The sequence below is a fragment of the Macaca fascicularis genome, chromosome 8 (genome assembly GCF_037993035.2).
Source record: "Macaca fascicularis isolate 582-1 chromosome 8, T2T-MFA8v1.1".
NCBI lineage: Eukaryota > Metazoa > Chordata > Mammalia > Primates > Cercopithecidae > Macaca > Macaca fascicularis.
In genome coordinates, this window is record NC_088382.1 from 10,784,834 (window position 1) to 10,809,195 (window position 24,362).

At 42.6% G+C, this 24,362-nt stretch overlaps 1 protein-coding gene across 34 annotated transcripts in view; it reads right to left on the reverse strand.

Moving 5' to 3' along the window:
* The window catches only part of MSRA (methionine sulfoxide reductase A), a 413,664-nt gene that overhangs the window by 353,324 nt on the left and 35,978 nt on the right, over positions 1 to 24,362 (reverse strand). For 8 of the 34 annotated variants that reach the window (XM_065518783.1, XM_065518785.2, XM_065518789.2 and 5 more), the window contains exon 1: positions 23,507 to 24,010. The exons of the other annotated variants lie outside the window; for them this stretch is intronic. In XM_065518783.1, coding sequence (XP_065374855.1) covers positions 23,507 to 23,675 — 169 coding nt within the window. In that variant the 5' untranslated portion in view covers positions 23,676 to 24,010. Of the gene's footprint in view, positions 1 to 23,506; positions 24,011 to 24,362 lie in introns of those variants that run through there. 34 annotated transcript variants of the gene reach the window in all.

The following is a 24,362-nucleotide window of genomic DNA, read 5'->3' on the forward strand; positions in this document are numbered from 1 at the left end:
AATATAAATCACTCTACTATAGAGACACATGCACCTACATGTTCACCGCAGCACTATTCACAATAGCAAAGATACAGAATCAACCTAATGCCCAATGACAGAATGGATCAAGAAAATGTGGTACATATACACCATGGAATATTATGCCACCATAAGAAAGAATGAGATCATGTCTTTTGCAGGAACATGGATGGAGCTGGCAGCCATTATCCTTAGCAAACTAAGGAACAGAAAACCAAATACCTCATGTTTTTACTTAGAAGTGGAAGCTAAATGATGCAAACACAAGGACACAAAGAGGGGAACAACAGACACTGGGGCCTGCTTGAGTGTAGAGGGCAGGAGGAGGGAGAAGAGCAGAAAAAAAATAACTACTGGGGTACTAGGTTTAGTACCTGGGTGACAGAATAATCTGTACAATGAACTCCCGTGACACAAGTTTACCTATTAAACAAACACATACATGTATCCCTGAACCTAAAAGTTAAAAAAAAAAAAAAAAAAAAAAAAAAAAAAACAACTTCCATTGCCTCAGCCCCACTGTACTCTGGATCCACTTACATTCCTAATCGGACCACAGAGCACAATTCATCATTTAAATCACAGTTTTGTTTTTTAAAAAACAATCCAGAAGTCCTTTCTTTTTAATACTTTTATGCCATGACTTGGGGACAGGTACCACACTCAGGCTGCTTTCTGCTGATCCTCACAACGTATGCTTCTCCAGGTGGGTGCTCCCGCTGAGCCTGGCACCTTTCTTTTCACGGGTTTCAGGAGGCCACATCAGTCCTTAGGATGCTTCACATGCTAGACATGTACGTCAGTTCTCATGGTGAGAATCTTGCCCTCTGCTTGCTTACAACAGCACCAGCAGCATGCTGGGTACCTCTGCAGACCCTTCCAGCTTTGCCATAGTGATGGACAGATATGTGGTGCCCCCCTTCCCTGAAGAGCTACAGGACCACTGTTCTTGTAGATCCACAAACACGCACGTGGCCAAAGGCACAACCCCATGTTTTCTAAAAGTCCTAGAAAACATTTACACAGTGGCTCACGCCTGTAACCCCAGTACTTTAGAAGCCCAAGGAGGGAAGATCACTTGAGGCCAGGAGTTTGAGACCAGCCTGGGCAACATAACAAGACCCTGTTTCTATCAAAAAAAATTTAAAAAATTAAAAATTAGCTGGGTGTGGTGGTGTGCACCTGTAGTTCCAGCTACTGGGAGGCTGAAGTGGGAGGATCGCTTGAGCCTAGGAGTCTGAAGCTGCAGTAAGCTATGATCATACCATTGCATGCAAGTCTAGACAAATAGACCAAGATTCTGTCTGAGAGAGAGAGAAAGAAAACATATAGCAGGTGCCTCTCCTCTTTCCCTTCATGTTCATCATGTAGGCAAATTAATGAAAAATGGCAATTCTGGCCAAAAGGCTTAACTCACTTTTAAATCATTCTTGCCCAAACTCAACTTTCGTTTCCCCTTAAACCCCTGCCACATCTGCCCCACAAAATCCCCACCCTGCATCGCTCTAAGCAACTATTTTTCCACTTCTACATCAGCCTGCCAAGCACTGTTAAGAGAAAGTCGCATAGCTGTTTAGGTGGGTGGGGGCCACTACAAAAATCACAATCTCCAGCCTCAGGTGGATGCACGGTCAGTGCTGCCCACAAGTCCTTCTCCAGGCCCTAGCCAGCTCCCTCTCCCTCCCCATGTCATCTATTTCAAGCTGTCTTCACGGTCCTCAGACTCCCACCCCATCATTTCACTGCTCATTCCTCCCTCACAGAAAAATAGAAACCATCAAGATACAGTCTTTTTTTTTTTTTTTTTTTTTTTGAGACGGAGTCTCACTCTGCCTCCCAGGCTGGAGTGCAGTGGCCGGATCTCGGCTCACTGCAAGCTCCGCCTCCCGGGTTCACGCCATTCTCCTGCCTCAGCCTCCCGAGTAGCTGGGACTACAGGCGCCCGCCACCGCGCCCGGCTAGTGTTTTGTATTTTTTTTTAGTAGAGACGGGGTTTCACCGTGTTAGCCAGGATGGTCTCGATCTCCTGACCTCGTGATCCGCCCGCCTCGGCCTCCCAAAGTGCTGGGATTACAGGCTTGAGCCACCGCGCCCGGCAAGATACAGTCTTAATTTTTTGCCTACCATCGACAAACTCGTTGTCAAGATCATCCTTACTGCCAGGTTCAAGGGATGAGGGGCTGTCTTATCTGTACCCATTTCAATGGCATTTTTTAAGTGACTAGCCTTTTTCTGAAATGTTTGACTTAATTTTAATGCAAACGAAAGCTTTTTATTTTGCACCTATATTTCACTGGTTCACTTAAAATGTAATTAAATGTAATTAAATTGTATAATTACAAGCACAACCGACATAAAATGATTTGGGAACACACACAGGAGACTCTTGGTAAACATGCAAATCATGGACGTGTACAGGTGCACAGAGACGTAGCCAACTAGCCGAAGGCACGCAGGCTAGCCAGCCCAGCAGCCATAGCGTTTTGAGAGAGCAAGCCTTCCAAATTAACACAGTGAGTCTGCAGGGGCAGGTCAGTTAAGAGCTTCCACCACCCCGTTTTAGATTCACCATGCTTCGCTTTAATTATATGATTTGTTTACATGATCATCTCTCCTACTGTATTCTAACTCCATGCCTTCTCATCTGGGTATCCTGAGCACATCCAGCATAGTTCCAAGAAATTCTAGATGTTCAGCAAATATCCAAATTTAATTGAACTGAATTGGCATGAGGTAATGGTGGATAAAACATAAGAATCCAACACATTTTAGCTGTATTTTGGAAGTGACTGAGCCATATACAAAGAGCTAGTCCTTTACTCGTGGTGTCACTACCGTTTTGTACATGTTCCGGGGTGCCAGTGTCAGAAACCAGACACAGATGGGCAAATTACAGGTCTTAGAGTGACACTTCTTCCAAATAACAGAAAGAGCACTTGCTGCTCACCCAGTGAGACTTCCATATCCTTCCTATTTGGTACAATCACAAAGTCATTGTTTCCAAGCTCAGCAGGGCCCTCAACGTGACTGAGTACAACTCTCGCCTGTGCCTAATAGGTCTTTCTGCAGGACAGTTTCTGTGTGCTCTGCTGGGACCACTCTCCATCCTGTTGCATGACCTGTATCAATGGGCTCCCTTGAACTCTGGTTTGTGTTGGACTTGGCCAATGGCATACATGGATGGGAGACTGGGCATTTCTTCCCCCAGCCCTCTTTTCAGTTTGATAGTGGCTGAGTTCCTCTACTGAAGGGCACAATTCCTAGAGGGCAACCCTCTCCTACATCATGGTTCAATGCTTGTCATGGCTCTCTTCTTGCCCCCTTTTGGGTCTAGGCGTGGTAAAGCTTCAGGGCTCTCTGCCAGCTCTTAATGGTTTCTCTGAATCCTGACCACACCTTTGTAAACAGTGTCTTCCTTCAGCTTTCTCCAATTATCCCTCTTAGGTACATTTCTGCCAGGAGCCTGACTAAAGTAGTCCCTTTGTCCACCGCACAGAGAGACAGTCCCAGCATTATTCTCAGTACTCTACTCGATTATAAGACGTCTCCCCTCCACCTCATTTCTTCTCCTCCCTTATGGCTGTCTTCACTGACAACCTGGTGCCCTCCAATAATCATGCTCATGCTGTACTCGATCACTCGATGCTTGTTTCCTTTGTCACAGCATTTCTTTGAATGGTTTTCTCTACCAAAGGGTAAGGCTGTGCTTTAATCATCTTGGTAACCCAAGTGTTGATCAGCGAAACAAATACACACAGAAATACCTTGCCCTGGTTGCTTTTCTGTGCTAGAATCACCCCAGACTTCAATCGTCAGCCTGCCGCCAGCCACTCCCAAGTCTGGGACTTACTCACCAGCAGAAAGCACATCCACATGACCTGTGTTACCTCCTCTAGATGCTAAAGGATGTGATTCCAAGAAGACCCAACTAGCAGGATCCTACAGTATTCTGCCATCATCTCCTTCATCAAAAGTCTTCTGTCTTTGACAAAGACCCATTCATATTTTATTATGAAGATATGCCTTTTATGGACAAATTATATAGCAATATTAAAGTATACCTGAAACAATATCCAAGATAAAGGATCTCCATGGAGTTAATGGCTTTAATTCACTACCACATGTTTAGAGAGTTCTTGTGTAGACACAAGCTATGAACTATGAGAAGGCAGAACAAAAGTCTATGCAGATATACAGAAGGCTAAAATGCATACCCCAGATCCATCCTGCTCACAGGGTATTCCAGGTCCTCAGAGGAGGGGGGTCCCTCCTCCCGAGTCTCCAGGACCTGCCTTCATGAATGCTGAGATCATCCGGAGGGGGCCAGACCAGCCTGGGCTAGACCAGGAAAGCCAAGAATTGTTGTCTTCCCATATTCCATATTCCCATATGCATTCCCAATGTCCTCTTCCCAAAGAACCCCTGTATCCTCAATGTTCTAGCACAAGCCTAGAGACCATTTCTGCCTTGGGTAGGAGTTGGGGTAGCTTAGAAAAGAGTGCCATGTTGGAGGTAACAGAGGAGCTGGTTTTGAGGGATGTGTAGAAGTCCACCAGCTGTTGAAGATGAGGCCGGGTGACCTCAGAGAACAGAAAATGTCAAGGCCAGGGGCAGGGGCAAGAAGCACACGGCACACTGGGGAAGAGCAAAACGCTGGAGCCCAGGGTGTGGGTTGGGCGGTAGGAGATGAGGACACCAAGATAGCTTGAAGTCAGGTCCTGAAGAATGTTGGGTACTAGGCGTGAGTTTGGACTCTGTGGTGGGGGAAATGGAGAGCCCCGATAGTCTCTAAACAGGGGAGAGACGGATCAGGCCTCTAGCATTTCCTCGGGGAGGTTATAAAGCAGATACAGAGGTACAGACACGTCTTCTGTGCTTATTTATGTCATGGGGCCTTTGCACGTAGTTGGAGCCATGATTTACATAGCTGTGCTTCCCCGTAGCACTTCCCACGGTTCACTGCATGCAGCTAACACCCAGGGGATGTTTGTGGAATAAATGAATAAAAGAGTCATTATTATCAAGTCTCTCCTACAATCAAGGATATACTCCAGTGACTGATTATAGCTGCCAAGGCTATATGGGCAATGAAGTTAAAACATTACTCCAACATGGGAAAGAGGAATCAGAAAAGACACGGTGAATGCTCCAGCCCTGCCAACCAGCATTAGCTCAAGGGGAGAGTGAACACCCAGGGAAAAGAAAATCGCAAAAAAACTTATACTGAAATCCTATCAACACCTTTGATTTGGTGTCTGTATCTTTCCTGGCTGATGAAAATCAAACCTCTCTCAGAGTGATGAGCAGTTTCTTATAGTTTTGTTTATGTTCTACCTTCGGCATCTCCTGATCAAGAAAGAAGGTTACATTTGTGTTAATTTGGGCAAAGAAGTAGAGACCCACGATTTTTCTTCATCACAGTAATCAGGGATTCATTCATGACTGAAAATAAGGGTAAATTTAGGGATTCTCTGACAACATTTCCTAACTGGTTCTTCAAAGGAAAGAGTCCAAGTTCTTGAAAATTAAAATATGTTAATACTAGCAAGTAATACTCACAGCTATCATCAAAAAGAGCCTGAAGTGTATTTGCTTGATCTTTCAGTAAATAGGCAAGTCCACATATTGTTTTCACTCATCAGTACCATCAAATTACAGACTACCCCTATATATATATATACACACAAATACATGTATATAAAGGGTACTTTGTTTGATTAGTAAAAGACGTGGTCCCAACAGCTAAGATTCATTCTAATACCTCACATAGAAATTTACATGTATATCCAGCCAGTATTTTTCTCTGCTCCCAAAAGATGAGCCCTGAGTTCACACTTCCGTGGGGACAAGACCAGCCCTGGTCCCCTTTCTATGCACACTGCAGCTGACCAGAGAGCTGGGTCAGACCACCTGGCAGACCCAGGCTAGGGCAGAGCTGTGGATTTTTGACACTGTCTTTGTTGCCCCTTCTAGGAACTCTACCTTCACGATTCTTCTAAGTGCCCAGTGCTCTGCTTCAACCTCTCCTCCCCCATCCCATGTTCCATCCTCTGTGACTTCTCTTCCCTCAAAAATCAACCTAGGAAGTCAACAAAGTAGGCATGCCTACTTAGAATGACTCTAAGAATCTGACAGAGGCATCTGAGTTTTAGGAGAGGACTCCTAGAAAGCATAAGGCCAAGAAATACAAGCATTTCGGGCATTTCGGCATTTCAGGCATCCTCCTGCAAAGTCGCTCTGGGTGGATGCATTTTCAGCTCCCCTCACATTATTCCACACAGTAAACCAACCATTTCACCTATGTCCGAGCCTCTGCCTCAATACAGCCCAAATAAAACTCCACCTTTCTTTCTTTTTTTTTTTTTTTTTTTTTTTTTTTTTTTTTTTTTTGAGACGGAGCTTCGCTCTTGGTGGCCAGGCTGGAGTGCAATGGCGTGATCTTGGCTCACTGCAACCTCTGCTTCCCAGGTTCAAGTGATCCTCCTGCCTCACCTCCCGAGTAGCTGGGATTACAGGCATGTGCCACCACACCCGACTAATTGTGCATTTTCAGTAGAGACAGGGCTTCTCCATGTTGGTCAGGCTGGTCTCAAACTCTCGACCTCAGGTGATCCACCTGCCTCAGTCTCCCAAAGTGCTGAAATTACAGGCATGAGCCACAGTGCCCAGCCAAAACTCCATCTTTTGTAAAATCTACGATGCCCAGTGTGTTGGCAGGCCCTGCTCTGTGCTCCTGAGGCATCCTAGGTGTCTATTGATGACATGTATGTTATCACATGACATCCAAGTGATTTGTCTACTTATCTAGATGGCTATTAGCCTACAATAACCTGTATAAGCCTCAAGGGTAAGGATCACCTCTTTGTTCTCCGTACCCCAGACCATAGCATGGCATTCAGCACGCAGGAGGTGCTCAAGGATTGCTTATCACATGAATTACTTTTTTCTTTTTTTTTTGAGACGAAGTCTCGCTCTGTCGCCCAGGCCTGAGTACAGTGGCCGGATCTCAGCTCACTGCAAGCTCCGCCTCCCAGGTTCACGCCATTCTCCTGCCTCAGCCTCCCGAGTAGCTGGGACTACAGGTACCCGCCACCTTGCCCGGCTAGTTTTTTGTATTTTTTAGTAGAGACAGGGTTTCACCGTGTTAGCCAGGATGGTCTCGATCTCCTGACCTCGTGATCCACCCGTCTCGGCCTTCCAAAGTGCTGAGATTACAGGCTTGAGCCACCACGCCCGGCCAATGAATTACTTTGTACTCAATATGTGAAAAGAATGAACCAAGCAATGCATTAATACTATAGTCCAGGGGGTGTCCAATCTTTGGGCTTCCCTGCGCCATACTGGAAGAATTGTCTTGGGCCACATATAAAATACACTAATGATAGCTAATGAACTTAAAATTTTTAAAAATCAATGTTTTAAGAAAGTTGATGAATATGTGTTAGGCTGCACTCAGTGCCATCCTGGGTCGCATGTGGCTCATGGGTTGGACAAGCTTGCCGTAATCTAACTTGAGTTTTAGTGTCATTAGCTGCAAGGATGGTGCTTTCCTCTGACATGTAGCTTGAAACCATGCACCATGAGGGCAGACCGCCAGTCTACCATTTCAGCAGCTCCAAGTCAGAGCGGTGGTTCCAGCCATGATCTCGCACCTCTGTCCCCTCGAGCCACCATGGGTGAATGAAGTGGGAGGTGAAGGGAACGGCAACTATTCCGGTCCTGTGGGTCCCCACCACGACCTGGTTTTATTCAAAAATTAATATCTTGTTTTAAAAATGGATACTGCTTACATTTTTGTGTGTTTTATATTTATTAATTAGTCCATTGAAGAGTTATTGAGTGTGGACTGTGTTCTGTTCTAACTGTTCTAAATGCTGGGGATACGGCAGCGACTAAGATGATGTCCTTGCCCTGCGGGACCAGTGTACCCTCCTCAAATTCGTCATGCGGATCCGTGGGCCCTCCTTAATCATGAATGGAAATCTCTTGTCTGCCCAGACTAGACAAACGTAGCTCATGGCATCAATCTTTTAGAAAGCTCCACTGGTTCTGACCACTCTCTCCATCAAATCCTGTCTGAGAGTCACTGCATTGTTCCCTAGGGCTGCGGGAACAAATTACCACAGACCGGGGGCTTAGACACAGAAATTGATTTTCTCGTAGTTCTGGAGGCCAGAAGTCCAAACATCAAGGTGTTGGAGGGGCCCTGCTCCCTCTGAAGGTGCTAGGAGAGGACCTTTCCTTGCCTCCTCCAGCTTCTAGTGGCCCCTGCAACTCTTGCTGTTCCTGGCTGTGGCTGCATCACTCCCAGCTCTGCCCAAGTCTTCAATGGCCTCTTCACTGTGAGGTTGGTCTCTCTCCCATTGCACAAAATCTAACCCCCATGACTGGTAGTCTCTCTTCTAGTGTTCTATGAATATATTTTTCTTCACAAATATTTAACTTCAAAATTATTGTGCTGTCAGATGTGAAACAGGGATATAACTTTACATTTTTGACATAGTAATCCAGTTGCCCAATGCCATTTACAAAATTATCCTTTCACTTCTGACGAGGCAAAGTCACCTTTATCTTATAATACATGTTCATGTTAACCTGGGACTTTTCTTGTGTTCCAGCAATCCATTGCTAAAACTACACTGCTTAATAACTAATTTTATAGTATGTTTTAATATCTGGTAAATAAGTCCCTATCATTGTTATTGTTTTTCCCCCAAATATATCTTGAGTGTTTTCATGTATTTAAATATTCCAGTTGAACTTAATATCATTTTAGCAAATCCCTCAAAATTTTTTCATTTGGATTTCTGCTGGAATTATATTACATTTAAATATGAGATTTTGAGAGAATTGACATTTTACAATATTGAGTCTTTCATTAATTTAAGGCTTCCTTTCTTCCCTTTAGTAAATTTTTGTGGTTTGCTTTCCTTGGTCCAGAAAATTTCTTTAATTTAATCCCTGACCTGTCACTTCAATTATCCACTTACCACCATCCTCAACTACATAAGGCCTCTCTTTTTCCATAGAGCCTTCTAGCAAAATCCCAACCATTGATCAATCTAAGTGCATCTTCAATATGCACACACTTGGAATGAGATACCACTTCACATCCACTAGCATGGCTGTAATTAAAAGAAAAAAACAATAACAAGTGTTGGCAAGGATGTAGAGAAACCGGAATGCTCACACGTTACTTGTGGCAACGTAAAATGATGCAGCTGTTGTGAAAAACAGTTTGGACATTCTTCAAAGAGTTAAACATACATAGGTTGCCAAATGGCCCAAGATTTCCACTCTTAGGTCTGGCCCCCAGATAACTGAAAACATATATTCACACAAAAGCTTGTCCACCAATGTTCACAGCAGCATTATTTGAGATAGCCAAATAGTAAAAAGAACCTAATAGTAAAAAGAACCCAAATGTCCATCAACTGATGAATGATAAACAAAATGTCAAAATACGGTATGTCAATAAAATGGATTATTATTCAGCCACAAAAAGGAATGAAATACTGATACATGCTGCAACATAGATGAACCTTGAAAACATCATGCTAAGCAAAAGAAGCCAGACGCCAATGACCAGCACCACCTATTACATGATTCTATTTATATGAAAGGTCCGGAATAGACAAATCCATAGACACAAAAGTGAACTAGAAACTGCCAAGGGCAGGGGGAAGAGGAGAATGAGGAGTGAGTCCAAAAGGGTATGGAATTTCTTTTGGGGATAATAAAAATGTTCTGTAATTAGACAGTGGTGATGGCCACACAATTTTGTGAATACGCTAAATACCACTGAATTGTATATTATAAAATGGAGAATTTTACAGAATGTGAATTATATATCTCAATAAGTAAATCTTTTTTAAAAAAAAAAAAAAACCATACATATACCTGGGCTGCTTAAGGCTTCCATGGAGAATCTCCTGAACTCACAGATTGGTGTCACCATAAATTCAGTCTTTCACCTTTAACTAGGTACCCAACAAGCCTCCCACATTTCCCAGTCTGCTCTGTCTCATTCTCTTTCTTCTTAATGGCCTGTACACATTTTATTACCTACTTTATTCAAATTTCCAAGCCCACCACTTTTCACTGTCAACAATAGCATCATTCAAAGAACAAAACTTCCCCAACGTCCCATCACCAGACCTATGAACGTCAGTTCTGCACAATCCCCTCCTCCTACCCTCCTATTACAGGGAAGAGCTGTTTCCCCTACTCTTTCAAACTAACCCTTGTGCCCTTTTTCCCAGTCTGCCATATATCCTCCCTTCTCCCCTCTTCTAGATCTCCCAAATCAACCTTTTGCTCAGCATTTAAACACACACCTCAAACACAAACAAACAAAAAAAAACCTGTCTTCATCAAAGCCATGCCTCCCCAGCCCAGGCCAGGCTCCACCCTTGGCTTCCTCCAGAAGGGGCAGCCTACAAACACCATCTCCTGTCTCCACTTCCTCCCTTCCAGCACATTCACACAACAATTATTTAGTGAGCACCTACGGGGCGGGGGGAAGACACAATTCTCTACCCTGAGGATAAAACCGTGAACAAGACTGACAAGCCCTACACTCTTGGAGGAGACCTGTGAGGTGATGGCGTGCAGACAGAGAATATGCAAGCAGCCAACAGAGGTCACTGCAGGGGTGACATTGTTATGGACCAGCAGGGGTAAGGAGCCATGTTAGATGGGGAGATCAGGAATGACCTCTCCTGAAAAGGAGACAATTGAGCCCAGACCCCCTGAGTCAAAGGAGGCAGCCATAAAAGTTCAAGGGTGAGAGCTCTTCAGACAGGGAATGGCTGCAGCAATGGGCCTTAAGGCCACCATGAACTTGGCAAGTTTGAAGAAGAGAAAAACTTCTCCAACCCCACCCCTGCAGGGCTCAGAAAGCCATGGCTATCAGGTTCCCATAGCTCTCTGTGTTTTTTTCTGTCATAGAATTTATATCACAGGCCGGGCGCGGTGGCTCAAGCCTGTAATCCCAGCACTTTGGGAGGCCGAGACGGGCGGATCACGAGGTCAGGAGATCGAGACCATCCTGGCTAACACAATGAAACCCCGTCTCCACTAAAAATACAAAAAAATTAGCCGGGCGTGGTGGCGGCGCCTGTAGTCCCAGCTACTCGGGAGGCTGAGGCAGGAGAATGGCGGGAACCCGGGAGGCAGAGCTTGCAGTGAGCCGAGATCGCGCCACTGCACTCCAGCCTGGGCGACAGAGCGAGACTCCGCCTCAAAAAAAAAAAAAAAAAAAAAGAATTTATATCACCACATTAGAGTTGCATATTTAATTGAATGTCTTCCCTATAAGTTTTACGTGACAGGGAGCTTAGCACATAGTACGTGCTCAAGAAATATCCTTTCATGAGTATTCCAGGTAGTCACAGCATCTGACGATAATGGCTCTTGCCTTTTTCCAGTATTTGTATTTCTTATTTCTTTATATTGTTCAATGGCATCAGCTACAATTTCCAAAACAAGGTGGAAGAACTGTGATGTGGCAGGCATTTTTCACTGGCCATGACTTTGGTAAGAATGTTAATAGCTTTTCCTAGAAATTCTCTATTACGTAAGAGAGGTAGCCTTCTATATCTCATTTACCAACAGCTTTTATTTCTTTAAGAAAAAGTAGGTGTTGAATCAAATCAAATGGCTTTTGCGTATCTATCAAGATGGTCACACAGTCTCTTCTCTAATGAATTAATAGGCTGTATTACACTAGTAGCTTTCCTAAGAACTATTCTTTTGTTTCTGGAATAAACCCTACTTGATTGTGGTGAGTCGTTCTTTTAAAATAAGGAGGCAGTGCAGGACTGTGGATAAAAGCTGGGACTTGGGTGTCAGAGCTGACTACAAAATTAGAGAACAAAGACATTATCTATTAGGATTAACAAATGGAATTAAGAACTGAGTCTTAAAAAGAAAAATAAAGAAGACAAACTTCTGGTAAATCTGACCAAGAGCAACCACCAAAACCCAACAGTAGGAATAAGTGGCTATTACCTTGGCTGCCGCAAGGACCAGCTGGTCCCCACTTGAGTGTCACTGTCCTCCTCTGTTAATGACAGAACGTGAGTCTCACAGGGCGGTTGTGTGAAGCCTACATGAGACAGCATGTGTGACCATCTCACAGCACATAGCATCGTGCCAGTTACCCAGGCGAACCAAAAGAAGTTCTCCTAAATCTGCTAAAATTTCCTTTGGGCTTTTGACTACCCTTATCATGTGATACTAGCCTAATAATGTGAACAAGGACATTCCCATTCTTTCTATGTTCTGAAAGATCTCAACATACCTAGGCATTCATATATTTTGCCTTTAAAACCTCTTGGAAATAAATGTGTTAATACTATGTAGAAAAAATCCCCAAAAAAGACTGTCTGATGGTCCCTCCCTATGATAATTCCCTCACTGCAGGAGTGGAGAGGGGAAGAGATAGACAAATCATAAATGGAGTTAACCTGGGAATCTATTTTAATCTGCCTCGAGAACCTAGCATCCTATTGTTTTGGCTTTTACAAGCAAGACAAGAATAAGTGGCCCCGAGAGAGAAAACACAGTGGTGTAGCAACTCAGTGAGGGAGGGGGCAAGGGTGGAGGTTTGATTGAATGGAATGATTTATGTTCACAGGCCACATAAGTGCTCTGGAGGCCTGAACTTGTCATCCAGCACCCTGTTTGACATCATTTTCCACACATTCATGCACTGCCATCACCCGGCCATGTAGTGGGTACCAAGAAACGACCAAAGCCAGGTCCAAATGATCAAAGTCGATCCATCCCATCCCTGGATACCACAGAAACCCTTTTGTCCTACTGGGAGACTAAGATGCTACACTTGGTCAAATCAAGCACACGGGAAGTTCTCACACTTGCTTGACCTCCAGCTAGATCAGTGATGGTTCCACACTTGTCAGACAGAACCTAGATAAAAATGTGACTTTCCTTTTTGCATGCCACTCCACAATAAAGAAATTGCTAGACTGGAGATGGTTCGGAGAAAAACCATGTAACTGAAGCATGCATGTCCTGTCGATTGGTGGATTACAGAAGGGTCATTTTTCAAATACGTGAAAGGCTGCCACGTGTCGGAATTAGATTTTGTGCTGTATGACCCCAAAAGGTTAAAGGAGAATCCACAGATTAAAGTAATGGGTAGAAAGATCGCAGCACCACAACTCAATAGAATAACTTACCAAAGACAGCACAGGTCAGCCAGCCTGGGAGAAAGCACCATCACTACTGTGAAAATCAAAACACTTGACATAGATCCTGCCAAGGAGATGGAGGATCAGAAGTGACTTTCTAGGTAATATTTAACTTATCCTCCAAATATGAGAGTCTGTGAAAAAGTACAGAAAACGAGAGAAAATCTTCAAAGGCACTTGCCAGAGAATGACACAAATAGGAAGCGGTGGTTTTGTTTGCACTATTTCTCCTAACTTAAATCACACACCCCACTTCCAGCCAGCAGTGAGGCTGACTTGGTGGAATTTCCTTTGGCCCCCGACAACCACGATACGCATCTTAGTGGGTAACAAAATGGGAGGGAGGCTGGAGAACAAGCCACAAATCTGGATAATCCACACTCTTGAAAATATCCAAAAATAATAAAGAATGGGGCAAAATAAAACCACCAAAGAAAACCTGTTCTGGTTATGGGAACAAAACATCCACTGAAATAGGCCAAACCTTTCTTGTTTCAAACCCAGCTTCACAAAGATATTAATTAAATGTGATGGTGTTAGCGCAGACAAAGAATCCAGATGTGAGCCTCGTGGAAGGCTGTGTCGGAACGCTGGGCAGAGGCTCAGTGAATGTGTGGGGCATGAACTGGGGCTGCCATCAGAGTGGCCTCCCATCTGAGAGTCAGGGACAGACCGAAATCTGGGATCTGGGGAACAAGAGATGATACAGCCTACTAAGGGTGGATTTGGTAATTATAACGAATCTTTACATATGTGGAAACCAAATACTGTGGCAACTGATCTTTCACAGACTAGCGGTCTTAAAACCCAGAGCTAGGTGAGGCCATATTCAGACTGGTTTTGGACCAGTGAGTGGTATCACTTGGATCGCTATCCTGGACAGTTCAACAAACTGAAAAAAAGACATCAAATAACTATCATGAACTGAATGACTTCATCTCCTCATTAAAATGCTTCATCATATAAACTGAACCACTATCAGAGATAAAGTTTCTTCAAAAACAGTGTGATATACTTTCAAAACACTTAAATTCCAATGCTAAAAACACATCATAAGAAAAAAGACTGGGCACAGTGGTGCATACCTGTAACTCTAGCACTTTGGAAGGCCAAGGCGGGTGGATCACTTGAGTTCAGGAATTCAAGACCAGCCTGGGCAACATGGTAAAACCCTGTCTCTACCAAAAATACAAATAATTAGCTGAGAGTGGTAGGTGTGTGCCTGTTGTCCCAGCTAATTGGGAGGCTGAGGTGGGAGGACCGTTTGAGCCTGGGAGATGGAGGTTGCAGTCAGCCAAGATTGCACCTTTGCACTCCAGCCTGGGTGACAGAGTGAGACCCCATCTCAAAAAAAAAAGAAAGAAAGAAAGAAAAAGAAAAGGAAAAAAAGAAAGCATTTGTGCTCTTTAGCATCTTAGTACTCCAAATACTGATTTAAATCACATTAAAATTAAGCACTAGGGAGAAAAGGGTTAAGACAGATTTAGCATACGATGTCAAATATGGTTCCTATGCCAAAGTGCTTTTTTTTTAAAAAGGCAGGCACTATATGCATTTTATCTCCTGGACTTAATTTGTGTTTTGCTATGCTCAACAATTTTAATGCCAAGAGGAAGACACTAAGTGAGAAAGGGGATGTGCTGGCCTGAACCTAGAGAGTTGATCTAATTGAACTGAAAAACTTAAAACCCTTCTCCATCTGTTCAGTACACCTGCTGATGGAGCACTAGCCCAGGTAGGGAGGAAATCCATCAGAGACCAGTTATAAATAGATTTTTATTTCATCTGCTAAGAGTTTGGCAGCCGAGGTGGGAGGGCTGCCTACACTGGCAGCCAGGCAGAAGCTCTGGGCTGCTTTTATGTTGAGGTGAAAGGAGTGGAGAGACAGAGAACTAAAAAAAAATTTCCCAACAACTCATTTGACAACCAACCACCAGTCATTAGTTTGTTTAAAACATGCCAGGCATTTCTGATAAGTGCTGGAGACCTGCAAAGATCCATCACACCCCCTCGTGAGGATCATCCAGAATCTAAAGGGAAACAGCCTCACCAATCGCTCACAGGCCAAAGTTTCTATGTGCAAACTTCCTTGGGGCGTTCGTAAAATGAATCAAGAGTAAAGAAGGCATGAATAACATGATAGTGCCTTAACTTTCTGAGGATAGGGCAAATGTAAACTCTAAAGGTACCAAAATACAAATCAGAAAAAAAAAATGTCTTTGTGGAAAAGAGAAACCAGTGGTTCTAATCCACAGACTATCACAAGGACTGTAACTGGCAGGTGACATTCAGGCTCCTCCTTCTAGGTGCAAGTCGGTGGGAGTCAATCCCCTTCACATCCCACCAGCCACTAGGGTGGCACCTCCCACCTAGTGAGAGCTCAACAAACAGGAGTTAATGTGACTGAATCAACAGCCAGGGAAATCATGAAAGGATCTTTCCCTGTGAGTGAAAATGGAACCAATGGGTATCTCCAGACAGGCCTGATGTGAATGTTTGCAACAGAGACTTAAGAATAAATGTCAGAGATTATATGTCCAAACAGGACCACTGAGAATGGGGGTGTAGAGGAGAAAAAAATTGTATTTCTCTGACTTGTAGAAGTCTGGGCTTAGGGAGGCCTTCCTGATACCCTTCAGAAACATTAAGGATGTTATTGAGAAGACAATGACCCCTATATGCTGTCACCACCAAAGATAACAAGAGAAATGGGAGTGATTGGTGGCAAGGGACAGTTGGGTTAAATATGAGGAAGAATTTCCTGACAGCAAAGGTTATTAAACACTGTAAAGGCAAACTAAAGGGGATTAGGGATGCTCTCTCTGGAGGTCTTTTAAAAAGTAGAATCACTTAGCAATATCCGGGGATAATTTAGGTACAGTTCTGCCCGCTCCTCTGGCCTTTTTCAGTGCTCTAATTCATCCCCTGGCCTGGACAAGACAGGCTTACCACGGTAAACTCGGTCACACTCTGTTCCATAACGAGCTCTCAGAAGGAGAATAAGCATTAAAAAAATGGCAAATGCTCTCTTGGAAGTCAAACTCATTTTTCTTTATTTAAACAGCATGTTGGGTTTTTGTGGTTCTTTTGCATCTTTTTCCTTTTTTAAAAATGCTTACATCCAGAAATAGCTAAACAAAACTCATCTACACTGATCTGTTATGGCAAAGCATTAGAAGGAAATCAGGTGGAAGATGAAGTAGGGAAGTTTTGAGTCACAGATGCACAGAATACCTCATTATGTACCTCTTTGCTAGGCACTGAGTATGAGTACCATGGGAACTGCTGCCTAGAGATGACCTCTGCTTCTCAGGAGGTCAAAAAAGATTCTCATCAGTTTGGTTACAAGGAGGCAAACTAAATGACCTCTAAGACACTAAAACTCTAGAGTGTTTATTTTTCAGAGCTCTATACTCAGTGTCAAATTTTAAAAAACATTCATCAAACTCTCATATTCTGAGAGATCCATGTTCTCTAAAAAATGTGAATTTTGGTTATCCCTCTGAGTTGCAGAGAGACAGGAAGCTGAGGAAAAGCAGGATCCTTTCTCCTGTCCTAACAGTCACTGCGCTTGGCCATGTTTACTGCTCTGTAGTCCTTCACCACTGTACCATCAGCTGGGTGATGGCAGGAGTTATCTGTGTTCTATCCATGATGTGGCCTTATCACTCAGCACTGAGGGACTCAGAGACTAAATGAATAATGGACTGACTGCTGGCTGGCTGGCTGGATGGGGTTGGTGGGTGGGTAGGTGGGTGAGAGGATGAATGGATGGGGTAGGTGGAGGGGTAAGTGGGTGGGGGGAGGGGTAGGTGGATAGGTGGGTGGGTGGGTAGGTAGGTGAGTGGGTGGGTGAGTGGGTGTGTAGGTGGTGGACAGAAGGACTGACCTAAGGACACAGTCCCAAGGGTGTATGGAGGGGCTACTATAAAAGTAGCAACTTGCTATTCTCCTGGTGGTCCCATCACAGAGTGAACAAATGTGAAATCATCAGTCGCACAACAAATCTGGAAGCAGACGACTTGATTTGAGCCCTAGCATTGCTACTAACAAGGCTAGGCACTTCACTTCCCTGGGCCTCTACTTCCTCGCCTGAAATGTGTGTGGTGTGTGTGTCTGCCACTCTCTCTGAGTTGCATTGACTTAGATAACAGAGAAAACAGAGTTTGTAATTACACAACAGTCATTATTTTCATACACTCTTTATTAAAATTTTCCTTAAAACTTTTAAACAGTAGAGGAATGGTGCAGAGATGGTGACTGGAGCCAAATGCTGATTCTAGGGAAGAATTCAGTAAGTGGAGAAAGAAGAAAATATCAAAGCTAGCCAATGAGAGGACACTTCACTGGTTCCCACATGCTGAAAGGAGGCTCACACCCTGCAGTAAATGGCTAACGAGTACAGCAAGGCCAACTGGAATTGACTTAGCAAAGCGTATGGCCACTGTCCTTAAGAAAGGCAAGTCTGTGAGATCCAGACCTCGAGGCCTGACTTCCACGTTTGGGTCTGCAAGCCCACTTTTCCACCAGCTGTTAATATCTGCCTAGAACCTCACCTATGACTGTGGCAAACCATCAGCAGACACGCAGTGGTGCCAAATGTCTGAACAACCAAGGAGGGTTCCTATAGGATTGTGAAGAGACTATCCTTTCCCATTCCAATTTTAAAACAGATGTATAATTACTAAAGCAGTTTCATATACATGGTGACTAGTAGGGAGAGAGGGAGTGCTGCCTAAAATACTCCACAGCCTCCCCATCCTCCTGGTTTCTGTATCTTCTGGGTGTTCTTTTGTTTTGCAAAGTGATTTGGGAGATTAGGTGGGTTTTGTTTAGACGGGACAGCATGAGCAAAGTCGGTGAATAAGTGCTACTTGATTGCACAACAAAAGATACACAAGGAGCCTCAGCCACAACTCAATCCACTTGCCCCAACAGTGTGCATTTCTCAATTAAGTTATTTTGTTAGCAAGACTACTGGTTAGGAGAAGGAGAAAGTGCTTATTGCACCGAGATTATTCACTGTATAGAAAGCATTATAATCGGATCAACAGAACATTCTTTCTAAGGACCCTAGAACTCCTATTTGGTAACGTTGCAGATGCAATGGAAATGTGCCTATATTATCGGTGTACTATAGCAGTCCCTGCAAATAACAGCGTAAAACTCCACAAGTCTTTAATTCAATGATTGATGCCTGGGAACTAAGAATCTGCCCAAGATGTCAAGTTGACCAAAAGTCTACATGGAAAAGAAGAAACTTTTTCCTCTAGATGTTAATTAAGGAGACAAAATTCTGAAGCATTCTAAGAAATTAGTCCCATTAGCCCTCTCTGCCTCATCGGAAAGCATGGGTTGTAAGCATGTATTATCACTAAAATCACTTTTGAAAATGAAAAACAAAAGCATTCCAATTTTTCAAACATATTCCATAGTTCACTTCCAAAGTTGCCATAAGGAAAATGAAAAAAAAAAAAAAAAAAAAAAAAAGATTGAGAAGGTATTTTCAATCAGCATAACAAAGGATTAGTTAATATGCAACAAATTAGTAAGAATAAAACTCAAAAGAATACTGTGCAAAGGATACAGAGAATGCACAGAAAAGGAAATCTAAATTGCCAATATAAAAAGATGCTCAATCTCACTAAGTAATCAGCTATACCAATAAAAATAACAGCAAAATATTTCTTGCCCATGAGATTGACAAAAATTTTAAAGTCTAGTACTACCAACTGTTGGTGAAGATACAGTGAGACAAGAACTTTGATGCCCTAGTACAGGAATATAAACGGGTACTGTAAACCCAAAATAAAATTCTAAGCCCCCCTCAACCATCTGAATGGACCTCTCCTCTTGGCCAACGGCATTCCAAAGTCAACCTGAAAAACCAGTTCAGGCTATGATGTGAAGGGGAGATGGACATGCCTCATTATATCCTGCTCCCTTCTGGAATTCAGCAAAAGCAGACCAGCATTAATATCAACACAGACCTTAAATCTGATAAGAAACATTTATAATCTATTATTTCTGAAAGCTGCTACCAGGAGGCTTCATCTGCATGATAAAGCCTTGGTCCCCACAACCCCTTATCATAATCCAGACATTCCTTCTTATTGAGGATAATTTTTTCAATCAGCTGCTAATCAAAATTTTTAAATCTACCTATGCCCTAGGAGCCCCTGCTTCAAGTTGTCCTGCCCTTCCAGATCAAACCAGTGTGCAACTTACAGGTATTGATTGATGTGTTATATGTCTCCCTAGAAGGTATAAAACCAAACTGCACCCCAAACACCCTGGGCACATGTCAGGACCTCCTAGGCTGTCACAGATGCATCCTTAACCTTGGCAAAATAAAACTTTCTAAATTCATTGAGACTTGTCTCAAACGCTTTTGGGTTCACAGTACAAATGGTTGGGAGAATGGTGTGGCATTACTGAGTAAAGTTGAAATAGTCAGAAACTGGGCTCCATTTCTAAGTCCTCCCTTAGAGATCACCTAGATGTGTAGGAGGGTCATGACAGCATGGGTAGCACAAGGTAGATCTCTAAATGCCCATCCATAGAAGAATGGCTACACTAAAATGAGACACTCTACAGCCTTATACCTGCATTAGCAATAGAGATAACGCTCAGAAATATCTAATTTCAACTGCAAAAGGATAGCAACAGTATAAAATATTTCATCTAAGTTTTTAAACATGTAAAATATATTGTTTATGGCTACATGTATATGCGGTAATTCCACAAAAATGCGCATGAAAGTGTTCTACACCAACTTCAGAAGTGAGAGAATAAGGCTTTAGTTATATCGTTAATGTCTTTTTTTAACACCTGAGGAAAATAAATATGGCATTTGTCACTTCTGGATAATGGGTATATGTGTATTCATTGTATTTTATTTAATAATTTGCTATATGTTTGAAGGTCTTCCATATTTAAACAATTTTAAAGCATTTTAAATATACACATATATAACAGTCTATTGGAATGCACAGTTGAAAAGCATACAGAATTAGGTACATTATCTTTATCCATCACCCTCATGTGTCTGGAGTAACTAAACTAGGTAATTATCTCCCATGTTTGTGATACCTATCAGCTAAATTGCTTTCAGGCACATTATCTCATTTAATATTCTGAACAACCCTTTGATATCGGTATTATGACAGCCATTTCACTTATAGGAAAAGTCAACCTTTAGAGTTTTGGAGACTTTCCCAAGATTATCCAGTTAGTAAGGGATGCACAACTGGGATCTCACACTGTCAATGCTACAGCACAGATGACCAGTAAGAACCCTGACAATGTATTATTCCAAAGTTATATGCATCATCTTTAAGATCTGTGTTACTGACCTGCTACAGGTTTGAATTCACAAATGAAATAGAATACTTTATCACTGACATTTTTAAAGCCTTCAGTCAAATCTGCTTCTTCTGACTATTTTTAATATATTGACCTCTTCTAAAAATAAGTTGCAAAAGTCTGATGAAACCTCGCATGTTAATTTAAAAAAAAAAAAATGGACATCTTACCCAGGTAGGGTATTCTCTCATTTTAAAAATAAATTTTCTAAATTAATAAAGTAGAAACTATAATGTCATCTCTTATACTCTTTTATTCAATGTGCTAGTGGTAAACACATACTAATCTCTGGGTAACTAGTGATTAAAGAAGGCTCAGTTCCTAATTTGAGAATGTAACTATCATTAAACAAGTTATCAAACACAAGTAGCACCAACAACATAAGCTAAAGTTAAGGAATACACAGCTCAGACACTGTCCAGGTTCCTGCACCAAGTACAAACCTATCAATAAAAATAACAGTATCAACTATGGGTAGCCTGAATTCCACCCTCACCTAGCAACAATAAGGTACCCTCCTACTCCCCCACGTCACAAAATGAGAGTGCCCCCCTTTCCCCTGCTAGCACAGTGTCGGAGAAGGTTTGTTAACACAGAAGGCTTAAATAAAATCCAGTCTCATAGCACAGTACCTAACATGCCTGGATATAATCAAAATCATTTATCACACCAAGAACCAGGAAAATCTCAATTTAAATGAGAAAAGTTAGTCAAGAGATGCCAACACTGAGATGGCACAGATGTTGGAATTATCTGACAAGGATTTGAAAGTAGCCATTATAAACATGTTTCAACAAACAATCAAAAATGGGCAGGAAAAAAATTTTAAAAACAGAAAGTCTCAGTAAAGACATAGCAGATAAAATATAATAACTGAAATTAAAACTCACTAGGTGAGCTAAACAGCAGAACGAAGATGATAGAGGAAAGGAGAGGTGAATCTGAAGGTAGGAACAATAGAAATTACCCAATCTGAACAGTAAAGAGAAAATAGACTTAAAAAATAATCAGTATCAAGCCCTGGTAGAACTATAACAAAGTTTTAACATTCACATCCTCCAAGTCTTGGAAGGAAAGGCGAAAGAGGGCACACCTGGAGAAGTACTCAAAGAAATAATGCCTGAAAACTTCCCCAATTTAGCAAAAGACGTAAACCTACATATTTAAGAAGGTGAATGATCCCCAAACAGGATACACCCAAAGAAATCCACAAAAAGGCACAACATAACACACTCCTTGAAAACTAAGGACGAAGCAAGATTTTGAGAGTAGTGAGAGAAAAAGGACATCTTAGCTGAAGGTCAAAACAATTCAAATGACAGATTTCTCATCAGAAACCACAAAGGCAAAAGAAGGGGGTACAACGGAAGTTGTGCTGAAAAAATGAAACTGTCAATCCAGAATTCCACTTTTGGGGATATACCCAAAAGAATTGGAAACAGGAGCTCAAAGAGATACCTGTGCACTCATGTTCATAGCACCATTATTCACAATAGCCAAAAGGTGGAAGCAACCCAAGTTTCCACCGGCAGATGAATGGAGAAAGAAAATGAGGTCTGTCCATACAATGGAGTATTATTCAGCCTTATAAAAGAAGGAAATTCTGACACATGCTAAAACATGTATGGATCCTGAGGACATTATGCTACGTGAAAGAAGCCAGTCACAAAAGGACAAACACTGCATGATTCCACTTATACGAGGTACCTGAAGTAGTCAAATTCATAGAGAGAGAAAACAGAATTGTGGTTGCCATGACTCTGTTGGGGGGTTTGGGGAAGGGAAGAATAGAAAGTTATTGTTTATGGGTACAGAATGTTGGTTTTGCAAGATGAAAAGACTTCTGTGGCTTGATGACGGCAATGGTAGCATAACAATGTGAATGTACCTGATACCACTGAAAAATGGTTAAGACAGTAAAATATACGTTACACAAATTTTATCAATTTCTAAAAATTAAAAAAAAATTAAAATAATATCTACAATTTATTAAGTATTTACTACATACCAGACATTATGCTAAGTATTTCCTTATTTCTCCTCCCAAAATCTTGTGAGGGAAATACCATGATCCCTGTTCTACAGATGAAGAAATTGGGTTTCCATAACTTGGCCAAAGTCCCACAACCAAAAAATTGAGTCAAAATTCAAACTCAGGTTGGGGAGATGCTGAGAAACATTATCTCTAACCCATGATGGTAAAGGACTATTTGTTTCAAAGGCAGCTTTCCCATGAATACAGCTAAGGTGAAACACTCCTGGGTCTTTGAGAACACTTTGATCTTTTCAGATAAGGTACAATGACTTAGAAGGGTTAATAGGAAAATAGATACAAATTATGTTGATAGACAAGGATAAAAGAATGGCATCACTCCAGAGGGACTAATTCTTCAATATTTTGCACAAAACCTCCAGATCCATTCATAAGGGGTATTCTAATTGTATAGGACTAAGAGTCTTAACTGTAAGAGGAGAAAATGTTCATCTCCTCTGATAATGTGAAATACAGAACACACACAGGTAACTTTTTTCACTTTCGGCTTGCTTTCGGAGAAATAAAATAATCTGAGAAATAAAATAATGGCCAAACTTTTAAGTTGAGCCTTGCAGAGGTGGTGCAATTATTCATAACCTGATGAGTTTCAGAATAAACTCCTAACTCCAGTACTCTCAGAACCTTTTCTTTCACTTGATCTAAATTTCTACTTACTCATCCTTCCCTGTTTCACCATGTTCTCTAGAACACTTCTGATCACATGCCCTACCCCCCTAGACTCCATGGTCAGATACTGGAACACCGCCCTCGCAGGCCACAGACCTCTGACCTTCTCCCAATACCTGCTATTCCAATGACAAGCGTTATGCACCCCAGAACCTCCACAAGCACAATGGGGACTTGGTACCTTCCTGCAGCAGATCAAGGCACAGGGCTTGGGCAGCAAAGCAGAGGCTAAATTCCAGCTCCTCACTGCCTTGGACACAGAACTGCACACAATGATCCTGGCTCTGCCTCTGCCTCTCCTGGGCATCAAAATCTCCTGGAGAAAGACCCAGAAAGACTCTGTGCAACATGAACTGGCCTCAGCAACCCATTTACATCCCCTCATGCAGCCCCCCCAATAACACGTTATGCCCTCTCAACGCCTGCAGTTGCTGATATTGCAGTCTAACTCAGGACCCCACATTCATCCTCGCTGCCTCACAGGCCCCTGGTGCTGCATCTACAACAGGACTGAAGCTGCTTGCTGCGCAGCGCCCTCAGCTCTGCGCAACTGCCCTCACCACCTTCTCTGTCTCAATCTCCTCTGCCTCTGTCCCGCCCTCAAAAGAAACACTTTCAACTCACTGGGCATTCCACTGGCAGGCTGCATGCTCAGGCTGCACCACCAAGTCCTAAGGTACAGTATGGGATCCTTTGGGAAAATGAGGACACAGGGAATGCAAGACAATGGACAGCTGGCCAGAGAGAAAGCAGGTGTCCAGGGCCACCCCATACCAGGCAAGTCTTTGTTTTATATCTTCTCCAATGGCCACCTCAAGAGAGCCTAACATGGTCACAAATAATGTGGCCCTCTGCTGCACCCCTCTAAACCCATAACCAGCAACAGAGAAACAAGAAAGAAAGCAGAGTGATTTTTGTTTTCCCATCCATGAAGGAAAAAACTCTCTTAGTCAAATAAGACTCAAGAAGATAATCCTCTAGTTCACCACTCGGTTTACTTCTTCCATGAATACTTATTAAGTGGCCATTGCATACCA